The sequence below is a fragment of the Macaca nemestrina genome, chromosome X (assembly GCF_043159975.1).
Source record: "Macaca nemestrina isolate mMacNem1 chromosome X, mMacNem.hap1, whole genome shotgun sequence".
NCBI classification, from domain to species: domain Eukaryota; kingdom Metazoa; phylum Chordata; class Mammalia; order Primates; family Cercopithecidae; genus Macaca; species Macaca nemestrina.
The window spans coordinates 81,028,236-81,042,501 of NC_092145.1; the positions used below are offsets into that span (position 1 = coordinate 81,028,236).

Genomic DNA, 14,266 nt, shown 5'->3' on the forward strand with positions numbered 1-14,266 from the left:
AAAGTGTGCATAGGCTCCTCAGTCCTCACCCCACTAGAGTCTCCTCCAGAAACTGGTGGGTGAGGGAATTTGGAGGCCACTAAGCCCTCTTTTCCTTCAGGAACCATCCTGTACCCATGCCACTACAAAAAGGGGGGTCACAGGCCTGATCAGAAACCTCTTCAAAGAAGATACATAGAAGAAAAATAAGCTTGTAAAAAGCTGCTCAATATCATATGACTATGCAGAATTAGAAATTAAAACAATAGTGAGATATCACTATCTACGTTTTAGAATGGCCAAAATCCACAATACTGACAACACCAAACGTTGATGAAGATGCAGAACAATAGGAAGTCTTATTCATTGCTGGTGGGAATACAAAATGGCACAGCGACTTTGCAAGACAGTTTGGCAGTTTCTTACAAAACTAAACATACTCTTACCATATGATCCAGCAATCATCAAATGAGTTCAAAACTGCCCGCTCAAAAACCTGTACTTGAATGTTTATAACAGTCTTATTTACGAGTGCCAAACCTTCGAGGCAACCAAGAAACCCTTCAACAGGTGAATAGATAAACTGTGGCAAATCCCAAAAATGGAATATTATTCAGTGACAAAAAGAAATTAGCTATCAAGCCAGAAAAAGACATGGAGGAACCTTAAATGCATATTGGTAAGTGAAAGAAATCAATATTAATATATTCTATATAATTCCAACTTATATGACATTCTGGAAAAGGCAAACCTATGGAGACAATAAAATGTTAGGTGATTGCTCAGGATATGAGGGTGGGATGAAATAGGTGTAGCATAATGGAGTTTTAGGGCAGTGAAACTGCTATTCTGTATGATACTGTGATGATGGAAAAATATCATTATACACTTGCCAAAATCCATAGGATGTAGAACACAAAGAGTGAAGCCTAATGTAAACCATGGACTTTAGTTAATTATAAGATACCAACATTGGCTCACCAACTGTAACAACTGTACCACACTAATGTAAGATCTCAATAGTAGAGGAAATCAGGGTCTACAGAATCTGTGCTTTTTGCTCATTTTTTTTCCTGTAAACCTAAAATTGGTTTTAAAAATCTATTAATTAAAAATTGCATATTAAAAAGTGAAGACAAAATAAAGATATTCTTAAATAAAAACTGAGAGTATCTGTGGCCTGCAGACCCAGTTTATGTGAAATACTAAAGGAAGTTCTTCAGGCTGGCATCAAGTGACACCAGATATTAATTGGAATCTGCACATAGAAAAAAAACATTTCAAGAAGCCAAATAAATTCCAAGTAGGATAAATTCAAAGTGAACCATACCAAGATAAAGTATAATTAAACTGTTGAAAGTAAAAAACAAAGAGGGAAATCTTGAAATCAGTAAGAAAGAAGTGACTTGTTAAGTACAAGAGATTCTTCATAAGATTAACAGTTATTTTCACATCAGAAACCATGAAGGTCAGAGGCAATGGGATGGCATATAGTATTTAAAGTGCAGAAATTACAAAACAAACAAGCAAGTTCTGTCAACCAAAAATTCTATACCGAGCAAAATTATTCTTCCTAAAAAAAAAAAAAAAAAAAAAAAAAAAGAAATGAAGAAATTCCCAGATAATCAAGGGCTGAGGGAGTTCATCACTATTAGGACAGCTTTTTAATAAGTTCTAAAGAGAGATCCTTAGGATGAAATGAAAAGACACTAGACAATAACTTGAGGCATATGATAAAACAAAGAGAAATGGTAAAGGTAATTGCACAAATATATTTAAAAGCCAATATTGTATTTTGGGGTTGGAACTCTTTTTCCTGCATGATTAAAAGAGAAAATGATAATCATAAATCTGTTAATGGACACACAATACATAACATATAATTTGTGATAACAACAACATAAAATGGGAGGTATGGATATATATAGCAGTAGAATTTACATACTATTAAAGCTAAGGTGATATTAACTCAAACTAGTGTTTTATAAGTTGTTAATTGTAACAACTAAGAAAATAACTTGAAAAGATACAGAAAAGGAAATAAGGTACACAGTACACTAAAAAACCTCAATTAAACATAAAATAAATAAGTAATGAAGGAATTGAGGAACAAAAAACATACGACACGGAAAACAAATGAGCAAAATAGCACAAGTCCTTCCTTATGTGTTATGGGCTGAATTATATTCCCTCAAAATTCATACATTGAAATCACAACTCCCAGTATCTCAGAATGCGAGTAAGCAATGTACATTCACTGAGGGCAGTAAATGCCTACATTAAGAAAGAAGAATGATCTCAAATCAATAACCTAAATTTAGACCTTATGGAACTAAAAAGAGCAAACTAAACCCAAACATAGCAGAAGAAAGGAAAAAACAGAGTGGAGAGAAATGAAATACAGAATAGAACAATAGAGAAAATGAACAAGTCCAAAAGTTTTTTCTTTGAAAAGAAACTTGACAAACTTTCAGCTACAAGGATTAAGACAAAAAAGAAGACTGAGATGACTAGAATCAGAAATGAAAATAGGGACATTACATATCACTCTTACAGTAATTTAGAAAAAAATTAGAAGAGAATACTAAAAATAATTATAGGCCAACAAACTAGACAACCTAGATGAAATGAACAAACTCCCAGAATTGACTCAAGTAGAAATAGAAAACCTGAATAGACCTATAACAAGTAAATATTGAATGTGTAATCAAAAACCTATCAAGAAAAAAAAAATCCCAAGATCAGATGGTGTCACTGTTAGGTATATGTCCAAAAGAAAGAAAATTCTCCCAAATATTTAAAAGAAGAATACCAATCCTTCTTAAACTTTTGTAAAATACAGAAGAGAGGGAAACACTTCTTAACTTCCTAACTGAGGGGAAGGAAAATGAGAAATGGCTGCTTAATGGATATGGGATTTTCCTTGCAGGTGATAAAACATTTCTGAAACTAGATAGTGGATGGTTGCATAATACTGTCAATGTAGTTAATGCCACTGAATTATACACTTTAGTTAAAAATGCAAATTTTACGTCATGTGTATTTTTCCACAAAAAACCATTATGCTCAGTTTTAAAAGCCCTGAAAGAGTACATATTGTATAAAATGTTCAAAAATGTGAATATAAGAGAGAAGGTAGATCAGTGGTTGTTTAGGGCTGGAAGGATTGGAGGGAAATTAGGAGTGACTAAAAGTGGTCACAAGGTTTACTCTTAGGATGATGGAAATGTTCTACAATTAGATTATGGTGATAGTACACAACTCTGTAAGTACATTAACATTCAATGAATTGTTCTCTTAATATGAGTTAACTTTATGTTCTGTAAATTATTTCTCAATAAATTATTTTGTAAGTAAGATGGCCGACTCTCAAGCTGACCGGAAAAGTATCAACGTTAGCTTAATACCAATCACTGTACTTCTGCAGAGCAGATACAAATCCTACATTCAATACAATTAGCTAGTAAAGCTAACAAAAAAGAAAGCAAACTTATCAGCTTTTAGTATTAATATGCCATAAACATCATTTTCTTATATACGGCTCAAATGACTCAATGTTGACACATAAATTAACGGTTCAAAGATAGTAAGGAAAAGGCAGTCTATGACCAAGTTATAATACTCAATGCACTTGCTTTATGCATGTTGTCTTTGACCAAGAGCACAAAACGTATTTTATGTAAGACCTAAATTACACGTAGATTACATGTAATTTGCTTAATTCTTGGCAGAACTATTTGTCTCTCATTGCAAAGACTGATTTTCTTTTCCAAATGGCATAATGTATGGATGGGGCATTTGTTTCTATCATATGCTTTTCCTTCTTTTTATAATTAGCTACAAAAACACAGAATCAATCAGGACAGTGAATTACAACCTCTATCTCCTGAAACATCATATTCATGTCATGAGTCAGAAAGTAGTCCTTTCCTCTGACCATCTCTCTCAATTTAATAAGTATTAAAGCAAAAAAGGAAAGGATAAAAGTAATTTCAAATTTTGAGTGACAGCACGACTGAGGCTGAAACTGACTATGATATCACAGTTGGTTCAGTGGTAGATAGAAGAACAGGTAAATGAAAAGCCTCATTTCATGTATCATGTAGCTGTGAAATCCCACCAGAGCCAAGAGAGATTAGGGGGAACTCAAGGTACTCTGACCTATATTTCTTTTCTTTATCACCTAATTTGCTAGAGAAAATTCCCATGAATTATACTGCCAAAAAAATTATAAGGCAGACTATCTACATAAAAATTCTTGTCTTGGAAACATTTTCAATAATCGGCTAACATAGCATCTTCATTATTATTTCCATTTTATTTTGTGAGCAAACAGAGATATGACTTCGATAAAGCTAGATACCCAATTAGAGATGGCTATAGCAAGATGTCAAACAACAGCCCATAGGCCAGATCTGGCTCACTGCCTGTTTTTGTAAATAAAGTTTTATGAGAACACAGTAATGTTCACTCACTTACATATGGTTATGGCTGTTTACATGTGACAATGCCATAGTTAAGTGGTTGCAACAGAGACCTCTGGCCCACAAAGACTAAAATATTTACTATTTGGTTTTCTATTCACTGCTAAAGAATTAAAATTCAGTGGGTTGTTTATTATACAACTTATGTGAACATTTCTTGTCTCAGGACTAGTCAATTTGATGTAAGAAACACGATGTAGTCAAGAGAATGCAGTGTTAAAGACAAAAACAAAAACAAAATAAAGCAAGGATTATTTTTGTGGCTGGGCTATTTGCCATGTGACTCTGAGAAAGTCACTTCACCTCTCTGGATTTATGCCCACACCGGTAAAATAAGGGATGTGAACTATATGAATGCAAATCATCCTTCCAATTAAACTATTGTAGTCTATTCAACTTATTTTACAGATTAGAAAATCAGTAGTGAATGTATAAAAATTCTTAATTATATTTTATATTTTTTCATGTAGACAGACATCTTTGAGTTGCTTTAAATTTCATCATAAAACCATGTTAAAAGTAACTAGTAGTATCCCGATTTTATAGGTGAGAAAACTTGAGGCTACAGAAAGAACAGTGACTTGCACAAGGTTACCAGCATGTTCTTAACGTTTTGCGGTCTAGTATAGTATTGACAACATGGCACATACAAAATCAGAGGCCGTGAACTATAACACTTACACAGCAAGGCAGATAATGTAAACTATCGGTGGTTTCTAAGATGAACCAGAGAATGTATGTTCTACTTAAAGGAAGCAGCCACCACTCAGAGCCAACTGCTGACATATAGCCATGTGGGTCCAGTATTGCCAGATCTTTAGATTTTACAAGAGGCTGGATATCATGAATTTTAAATATTCCAATGTTTAAATGCTGGTAAACTGCTTAAAATGTTTAAAAACAGAGTGGGCTGTATTTGGCTCATGGATGACAATTCATAAATCTATATTAAATAAATTTTTTAAATGGACAGATTTGCGAACTAGAATATACTGATGCCTCAACTTCACTATGAGCTTTTAATTATCCAAAGTAATGGAGGATAGCAGAGATCAGAGCATCAGTATTATCTTAGTTTCCATTGAATATTTTATTCAAAGTATTGATAGTAAAATCAAATAATTGAAAAAAAATGTTTCTCCTTATTTCAGGCCTTCTGGTGAAGGTATTAACAAATAGACAAAGTGTAAACAGGTCATCAGAAAAAGGGACAGCCCTGGATAATACAGAAACCAAAAAAAAAAAAAAATCTGTTCTTAAGTAATTGAGATTAGCTGTATTTACATGAGGGGAAATTCAAACATGATTAATTCATACTGAGGCTTTAAAAATAATAGGGATGGGTAGGAGCTACTGATTTAGCTTTTAAAAGTAAGATATGACAATTAAGAAAAGGAATTTATGCTATCAGCTTTTTTTTTAATTTATAGAAAACCATTTGAGAATACTGTATCTGCTTTGACAAACAATAAACTAAGCAATGTTTAAAGTGAAGCTCTGACCTACTTGTGACTGCCAACAGAATCAATAAAATGCTTAACTTTTCCATTCAAAAAGTCATAGAGTTGGCAATATTTCATTATTTGTCTTTTTGAAGTAAACATTAAACCAGGCAAGAAAAGAATGGAGATGATAAAATAATGAGCGCTTCTTGGGAATATTTTTGGCTTTAATAAAATAACTGCACCACTAATTATTCTTCCACAAGACACTATAATTTTTGAATCTGATTTCGTTGGCTACTTATTATATAAAAGTTTAAATGAAATCATTCATGCAGTACTAGGAAAAATACTTTAGGTAAAATGAATTAATTTTCCTCATTGGCTTCAATTAAAATGTTTTAAAGGTCTCTTCCCACCAGAGGAAAAAATTCACAAAAACTAAAGTGAAATTTTAAAGAAGACAAGATTAAGAGAGTACTCTTAAATCTATGACATAAGTAGTAACGCTATGCTAGCATGTTATTGTAACATGTTTAAAACTAAGGATTTGCCCTGCAAACTTTGTAGGTTACTCTCACTTTTGCCTTTCTTCAGATCAGAAGCTCTCCTTTATACCTATAACTTGGAAATACCTTAAGTCACAGCATCAAGTATTTTAAAAAGAATAAGTAGCCCACTTACATTTATAATTACTTAGTATTTAACTTATACTGCATTTATGTGAAATGATGGGAACCCATGTTAAATGGTAAAAGTTGGACAAATAACAATGTGTCTGTTCCCAAGTTTCCTTATCTCTAAAAAAAAGATAGCATTGTTACAAGAATTAAATAAATTGTGTAAAGTACTTGAAAAGAGTTCATAGCACATAGTAAGTTTTCGTAAATGTTAGTTGTTATTATTATTATTATTATTATACAATAAAACAGTTACTCACTCTTTTGTTGAGACAAATAACAGGCCATAGGCTGCAACCCAGTGTGCAACAGCAGCAGAGACAACCACACAGCAGCCATTTCACATTGACCGGGAGAGCCTTTTTCAAACATGCATTCACACGGCCAATGCTGGTCTTAAATTCTTCTGGGGCCACCTACAAGAGGGTATAATCTTTAACAGTTTGTGGGCAGCTTTTCACTATCTCTAAATCTAAGAAAAACGTTTATTACAAATAATTTGAGGAATCACAAATATCTAAATAGATATATTCCCCATAAATATGTTCACACACTCTAGGGTGCCACTGAAAAGCACAACAATATAATTTCATGTTCATAGAACTTAGCCTGATGTTGAAAAACAATCTTCTGAAATGACCACCAATAAAATGACTGCAATAAACTTGACAGAAAAGGATAACATTCAAGCTGTTTTCTTAACCAAATATTCTCATTATCAAGGCAGTATAATTGATAGTCTCTAGTCATTATGAGTAAAAGCTGGGTAAGACTAGAAGCATAGCACAACAATAAAAACCCAAATACTACTAGAGGAAAAGCAATTAAAATTAGACCTTGGCAATATTCCTGGATTACTTTGAAAAAGGCAACTCTTAAACCCTTATTCCCTGGCAAATTTGCAATATAACAATTTTAACATTAGCCACTGTTAGTTACACTAACAAAAGACAATGCCTAGTGATTGCATTCAAAATGGCCTGTTAATATTCATTATAAAATGGACTCAGAACTGCTGTAAATTTTCAAAGTTTAAAGGTCTTTAAATACACAAGTTTAATATTTCTAGTTACTACCTCCTTTCCTGGAAGTGGCTGCTTGTGCTTCTCTGTAAACAAGGACAAAGTCAGTTCAAAGGCATGCACATGACTGGAATAATTAGATTTATACCAAAAATTCTGCTTGAAGGTTATACAATTCAAACGTACACTAAAAATACTTTGCTTTCAGTGAAATCACATTTCTGGATTACAAAAATGATTCTCTTTCATTTAGAAAGCTGTCAGACTATAAAGTTTACGAAAGAACTTTTAGCATCTGGCTATAAAAGCAAAAATTATGCAATTGTTAGGAAAAGTAAGGTACTATAAAATAAAAACCACATTAGCAGGTTAGGAATCAAAAATATAGAGCTTTACTACCACTATTCCAAATAAAAATTATACTTGAGGAATCAATGTATTACATTTTTGTCTCTTAATCAACACTGCAAAACATATACCTATTAGCAAATGTTATAAAAATACATGATCACAGAATTCAGCACTAAAGTAAGCTAAACATTAAGAATATAAGCTTTATTAGAAGCTTTATTAGAATTGTTCATGTCACTCAATAAGGTTAATTGCTTAGCCCATGAATCTGATTTTCTTACTAATATGTTAACAAACAATAGTTGTGAAATTATAACGCTCAAAACTTTGTTTACACGGAGCAAGTAAACTAATTTCATTCTCCATCTAGACTGTCAGCAACATGATATAAAGACAATCACTATGTGCAAAGAATTCCAATTAAATGGCAAAATTTCCAAGTAAATATGAAAACAAATTCAGAGAGCCTTGCCTTATAATTGAAATTAGAAAACACTAACAAAAACAAACTTAGTGCACTAAGCACACTAAGACAAACTAAAAACACTGAAAAACAGATCAAGAGACTTGAATTATAGTTACTTATTAGCTATGAAAAATCCAGCCAAAATCATTTAATTTTCTGAGTTTCAGTTTCCCACTGATAAAACGAGAATAATAATCTTCGTTTTATATATGTCACAGAAAATGTAAATTAATCCTTGGAAGTAACCTCCTGACCGAAATGCTTTGAAAAAGAAAGTCCATGAATCATGTCTCTGAGAAGGTTTGGAGAAAGAAAAGAAACAGCTCTCTTTTGTATGAAATCTCACCTGAAGGCAATGGGTTTACTCAAGTAACTATTAATATTCCATAGTTTTCCTATATATTATAAACAAAAGCATAATTTGTTTATAATCTGCTGCACGTTAAACTCAGATTCAATGCTCTTTAATTCTTCAGCAAAACAAAAACAAAAACAAAAAAGCTCTTCTTTCTAAAAACAAGGTACCAAGTTTCTATCTTGAGATTTACCTCTCCAACAGCAATATTCAACTTCTTTTCTCCTAGGGAATCACTGAGCAACCAAATAGAAGTTAAAATAAAGAAAAAATATGTACATATTTAGCTTTAATGTATATTACATTACTGTCAACTCTCTTTAAATTATGTATCCAGAATATGTTTTTTAAACATGGTAAATTTTGATATAAACTCATGCAAATCATAAAATTATTAAATCTGTCCATTTACAAATTTAAATGTTTGTAACTGGAATTTACATTTTTATTTAAAAAGTAAGTACAAACACAGATGTTAAAAAATAAAACTAAAAGGTGCAGAAATGAGTCAGTCCAAAAGAAAAAAAAATTGTTTATAAGGAGCCTTAGAAAAGAAAGCTCCACTTCTACCAGGGATGAATAGTGTTAGAAGACTGAGGGAGACAAAAGCTAGAGAATAAAAGAGGGAAGAGAAAACTGGCTTTTTATTTCAAACATTGTGAATAAAATAAATTGTATGCTGAGGTATATAAAATTTGTTATAAAATTTGCCTTTTATTATATGCTTCTGGAATTGAAAACAAAACATTACCTAAATATGTGGTCATTTTCCTTCTTTCCCGCCAACACTTTCTTCTTTTTAACATTTAATAGTCTCAATTTCTATTTTCTTACCATGGACAAATTAAAAACTAAAATATTCAAGTTACTAAAAATGAGAATTCAAATGTTTTGAGGTCATAAGACAAATATATTGAAAAGAAAAGCTTTTACTAGAGTTTCAAACAATAAACTAACATCTGCATTTTGACTTTAAAAGGAGGACAGGATTGCCTTTGAAAGAAATCTGTATTTGAGTAACAGTAAAAGTCATAAAACAGGGCTAAAGACATAAGAAGTGAGAATTAGTTTACTCAATTTTAAACAACGTGAAAGAAATGTTTAGTTAACTGTGTAGAATCAGGTTAACATTTTACTCATTTACTTTCATATAATTGAGTATCTCTAGCAATGAAGGTTAGATAGTAGAAGACCCTTACTTTCTAACTGAACAGTAGGTTGTAAAGAAACATTTCATTTCTTTTGGCTTTCTTGGAATGAAAAAAGAAAACCACACCATAAAGGTGGGGTAAAGGGTCATAATATTTTATAACAGGATGCAAGAGACTCTGTAAACAGAAGAAACTCTAAGGAAACCCCAGCAGGTCTGATCTGCTTCCTTCAATCATGGGGAACACAATCCTATCAATCAGGTGTCATACTGTATCACAATAGTAAAGGTCGATTTTTATTGCTTACAATCCCCAAACACTGCACACTAGTCTCCCTATAACACGGTTTAATTGTTTCAAGCTGAGGGCCAAAAGCTTTACTTTCTTTTCTAAATTTCTGTGGTTCTTTTATTTTCTGGTCACTAGAATCTGTGTGTATACATCTGCTCGATATGAAATACGGAAAACAATCTTTTCTGCACTTAAAATAAAAGGTTATCTTTTTGTTTGCACTAAAAGCATTAACACATAAGAAGCAAAAAATTAAAATTGAGCCACAGAGCTTGTCAAAATTGTTTTTTGAGGTTTTCAGACTTCCCTCTGCAACTTTGCTTAGCTCAGGCAGGCATAAAAACTATTTAGAATTGCATTCATATTGGAAGACTGATTTTGGATTTCGTAAAAGGTAGACTTTTTTTCTACTTTAGCTGTCACGGTTATTCATTTAAAAATATTTTAATGTAAGAGCCGTTAAGTCTCGAATTTAGACCTTTTTTCTTTTATTTTTTTCTCAGATACACATGAATAACGTTTGCCTTTTCTCTCCAGTTATTTGAGAAGCATTTTGATAATGCAAAGGAACATATACAAATGAAAGTGCCGGTCGGAGAAAAATTATCTCAAGGAGAAAATGAATAAAGCTAATGTTACCACCACGTGACTTTCAAAAATCAGGTCTTCAGAATTCCTTTTAGCGTTTTTCCCATCACCAAACACATGCTAAGAAAAATATCACAGTTATAATTTATACCTTATCCAACACATGATAAATTTTGTACACTATACATAATGTACACTTAAATAAATACTCAAGTCATTACGATATGTGCTACAAAAACAATCACTTGAAAAGAATGGATATCTTTATGAGCAGCTCATATCCAGATAATTTAGGTTGTGTGAGTGCATACCAAAAGCAGCTTGTTATTCTTTCTTACTCCTCTAGTTTAAAACAGTCTACTACCTTTGGGGCCACTGGAATTTTTAGTTTCAGAAGGCTTGTAAATAAATGAGAAGGTGTGAAAAGATATTCTGAAGATTCCTTGAGCATATAAAATAGGCCAATTTCGAAAATAGATAATTTGTATGCCTGGGAATTTTATACACTGGCGTATTTTTTAGATAATTCATTTCTAGAATTTCTTGGACCTGTATTTCAAACTAAGCCAATGGTAAAGTTGGATATAACTACACCTACAATACATGCAGCAGCATCAAAGGAAACACGAAGAATAAGTTTTTTACTGAAGTTCTTACAATTCACATTCTTTTAAATTTTAATAATGAATTTACCATCTTTCTACAAAAATACATTATTATTCAAGATATATTTCCATAGCTACTTTATTCATTTGAAAAAAACATTTATGATTAATTCATATAAGACAAATCTAAGTCTAGGCTGCTGCTTCAATTGGTAAATTATTCCAATTGATCAGGATAGGAAGGTAGAACGTACTAAAGAGTGAGCCAAAATCTCACACCAAAGGGTTCTTTGTGTCCTAAAATGTTAAATGGCCACATATTTTCTAAGGCTAACTTAGCCAGGAACTATGACCACCTGTTTAGTATTCGGTGGAATGATTTGATATTATACCTCAGAAGAGACAGAAAAGATCAACAGTCAACAGAACAAATTAGCGGTGAGACCAGAGAATAATAATGTATTCTCTCAGAATTAGATGAAGAAAAATTGCAAAAGCAATGAAAAATTGAAAGCCAGTGAGTAAAATGAAAAGCAACCAGGGTGAAACTACAATACAATGATGAAGAATAGTCAACAGCAACTACAAACTAACATTGGGAAGCTAATAAGTACATGACAGAATACTAGGAATTTAATATATGCTCTCTCATTTAACTCTTAAATTAAAAAGTGAGGTAACTTTTCACATAAGAACTGAGGCTCAGAGAAGTGACCTGCCCAAGGCCACACGGTAAGTGACAGAACTTGGATTCCAACCCAGATTTGACTGCAAAGCTTGTTTAACTACTATATTTTATCTCAAGCTACCTCCCATTTTTCAAGGGGAAAACAAAGCAAATAAAGTGTAACATACCTTGCAGGGTTAAATTAAACAGAATTTCTTATGATTTCAAAGATGTTCCTTGAAAAAAGAAATAGGTCTGCTGTCTACTCCCCCAAAGAGGCTGGGGGGAAGACTGTGATTAGGCCAAAAGCAAAAAGAATACACAGTTGGAAAATGCATGACAAAAATAAGCAAATGTCAGTAGAAGCATCTTTTCTGGTTCTCAAAGAGTTTAGAACAAGGGACATTGAATTAAGAATAAATTAAAGTTCAAAAGGCAATATAGTCACACGGTTTAAAAATGAAAGCAGTACTAAAAGATATACAGAAAAGTCTCATCCTTACCCTTGCCTCCATCCATCTCATTCCTCTTCTCCCATCAAAGGTAATAACTTTTATTAGTTTCATGAGTATCTCTCTAGAATTTCTTTATGTAAAAATACATTTATTAAAGGACTTATTTCTCCAATTTATTATACATACTAAACACACTGATTTTCATTTTGCTTTTCTCACCAACAATATGAGAATAATTGATGCTACAATAGAATAAAAAACCTGTTAGATGAGATAATTTTAAAACATGACCAAAATCTATACTGACAAATACCATTATTCTAGCACTAAATTAAATATATTTAATTTAAAGGCTTCAAAATACAAAAAGTTAACTTCCTTTAACCCCAATCATCTTTTTAGCTATCCAAGCTTTCAACTGTTAACTATTTGGCAATGATTGAGTATTCTATATTACAATGGTTTTTCTCTCCTCTTCTACAATTGCTCAAGTAACAAACCTACATAAATAACTTTTTGCCTTAGGCAGAGCCTTTTCCTTTGGGATAGAAAGTTCACATTATTGTCATAAGATGATCTTCCAAATATTGTTTCTTTTTAAAAACTGTATATATTTAAGGTGTACAACATGATGTTTTGATATACATATACACAGTAAAATGATTACTAGTCAAACACATTAGCATATCCATCTCCTCACGGTCACCTTTTTGTTATTTTGTGATAAGAACACCTGAAATCTACTCTCAGCAAATTTCCAGTGTATAATACAGTATTATCAACTATAGTAATCAGGCTGTGCATTAGGTTTCTAAATTTATAGTTTTGAATCCTAGTAAATCTTTGAATTTACTAGAAACTACTACTCAATGTAGAAAACCAGGGACTAGAAAGGTACTAATTTATTACAGTGAGTCCAATCTTACTAACTCAAACTATCTAAAAGTCAGAAAAACATCTAATAAAAAATTTAATTATTTTCATGTATAACAAATCATACCATATGGTACTTTAAAAATTAATAGTAGTGATACAGTTAAAAAAATAACTTTAACTCTAAAAACACTGGAAATTAATGACCCAAATAAAAACAATTATAGCTACCTATGCTGAGAAAAAAAATGCAAAAGTGAAAAAGCTGAATGGATAAATAAATAATGGCTAGCATTAATGGACAATGAACAAAATAACTGGTCAGAGGCTGGTAGCCATGGCAACAGCTTTCAGACACTATAAACACAGCTTCCAACTACTGAGGCCTCCTATTACTTGACTTCATTAACAATGATTCAAAGCATTTGTCATAACAATGAGTAAGCCATACAACAATGCTTTAGAACTGAAAACTTCAAAGCAAATTCTCACTTACCTTCCCTGTTAGAACGGAGGGAAATTCAGTATCAAACTTGTTGCTCAAGCCAAACCTTCAAAACAAAGACAGAACAAAATATGTTCTACCCAGCATATTTAAATATTTCCTTTTTGTAAAAAAAAAAGTTATAAACCTATGCATTTTTCTTTTGGCCTTTTGATTTAAAAATGTGCCCTGAAAAATTTTTTATATGATATTTATAGAAAGCAAATCTTTGATTATTAATCCAAACTAATTTTTAAAAAGCTTAACAAAAAGCAAACATTAAAGTGGGATTCTAACTCAACCCATGACGTAGGATTAAAAAATAATAAGTTAAAGAAACACATATTGAGCTGGAAATGTCCATTTTTAACTG

At 31.9% G+C, this 14,266-nt stretch overlaps 1 protein-coding gene across 1 annotated transcript in view; it reads right to left on the reverse strand.

Moving 5' to 3' along the window:
- Positions 1-14,266, reverse strand: part of LOC105496959 (cysteine rich hydrophobic domain 1) — a 120,672-nt gene that overhangs the window by 92,309 nt on the left and 14,097 nt on the right. The window contains exons 2-3 of the mRNA XM_011767587.3: positions 13,906-13,960; positions 6,846-7,001 (exon numbers count right to left, since the gene is read on the reverse strand). Of these exons, the coding sequence (XP_011765889.1) occupies positions 6,846-7,001; positions 13,906-13,960 (211 nt within the window). The remainder of the gene's footprint in view (positions 1-6,845; positions 7,002-13,905; positions 13,961-14,266) is intronic.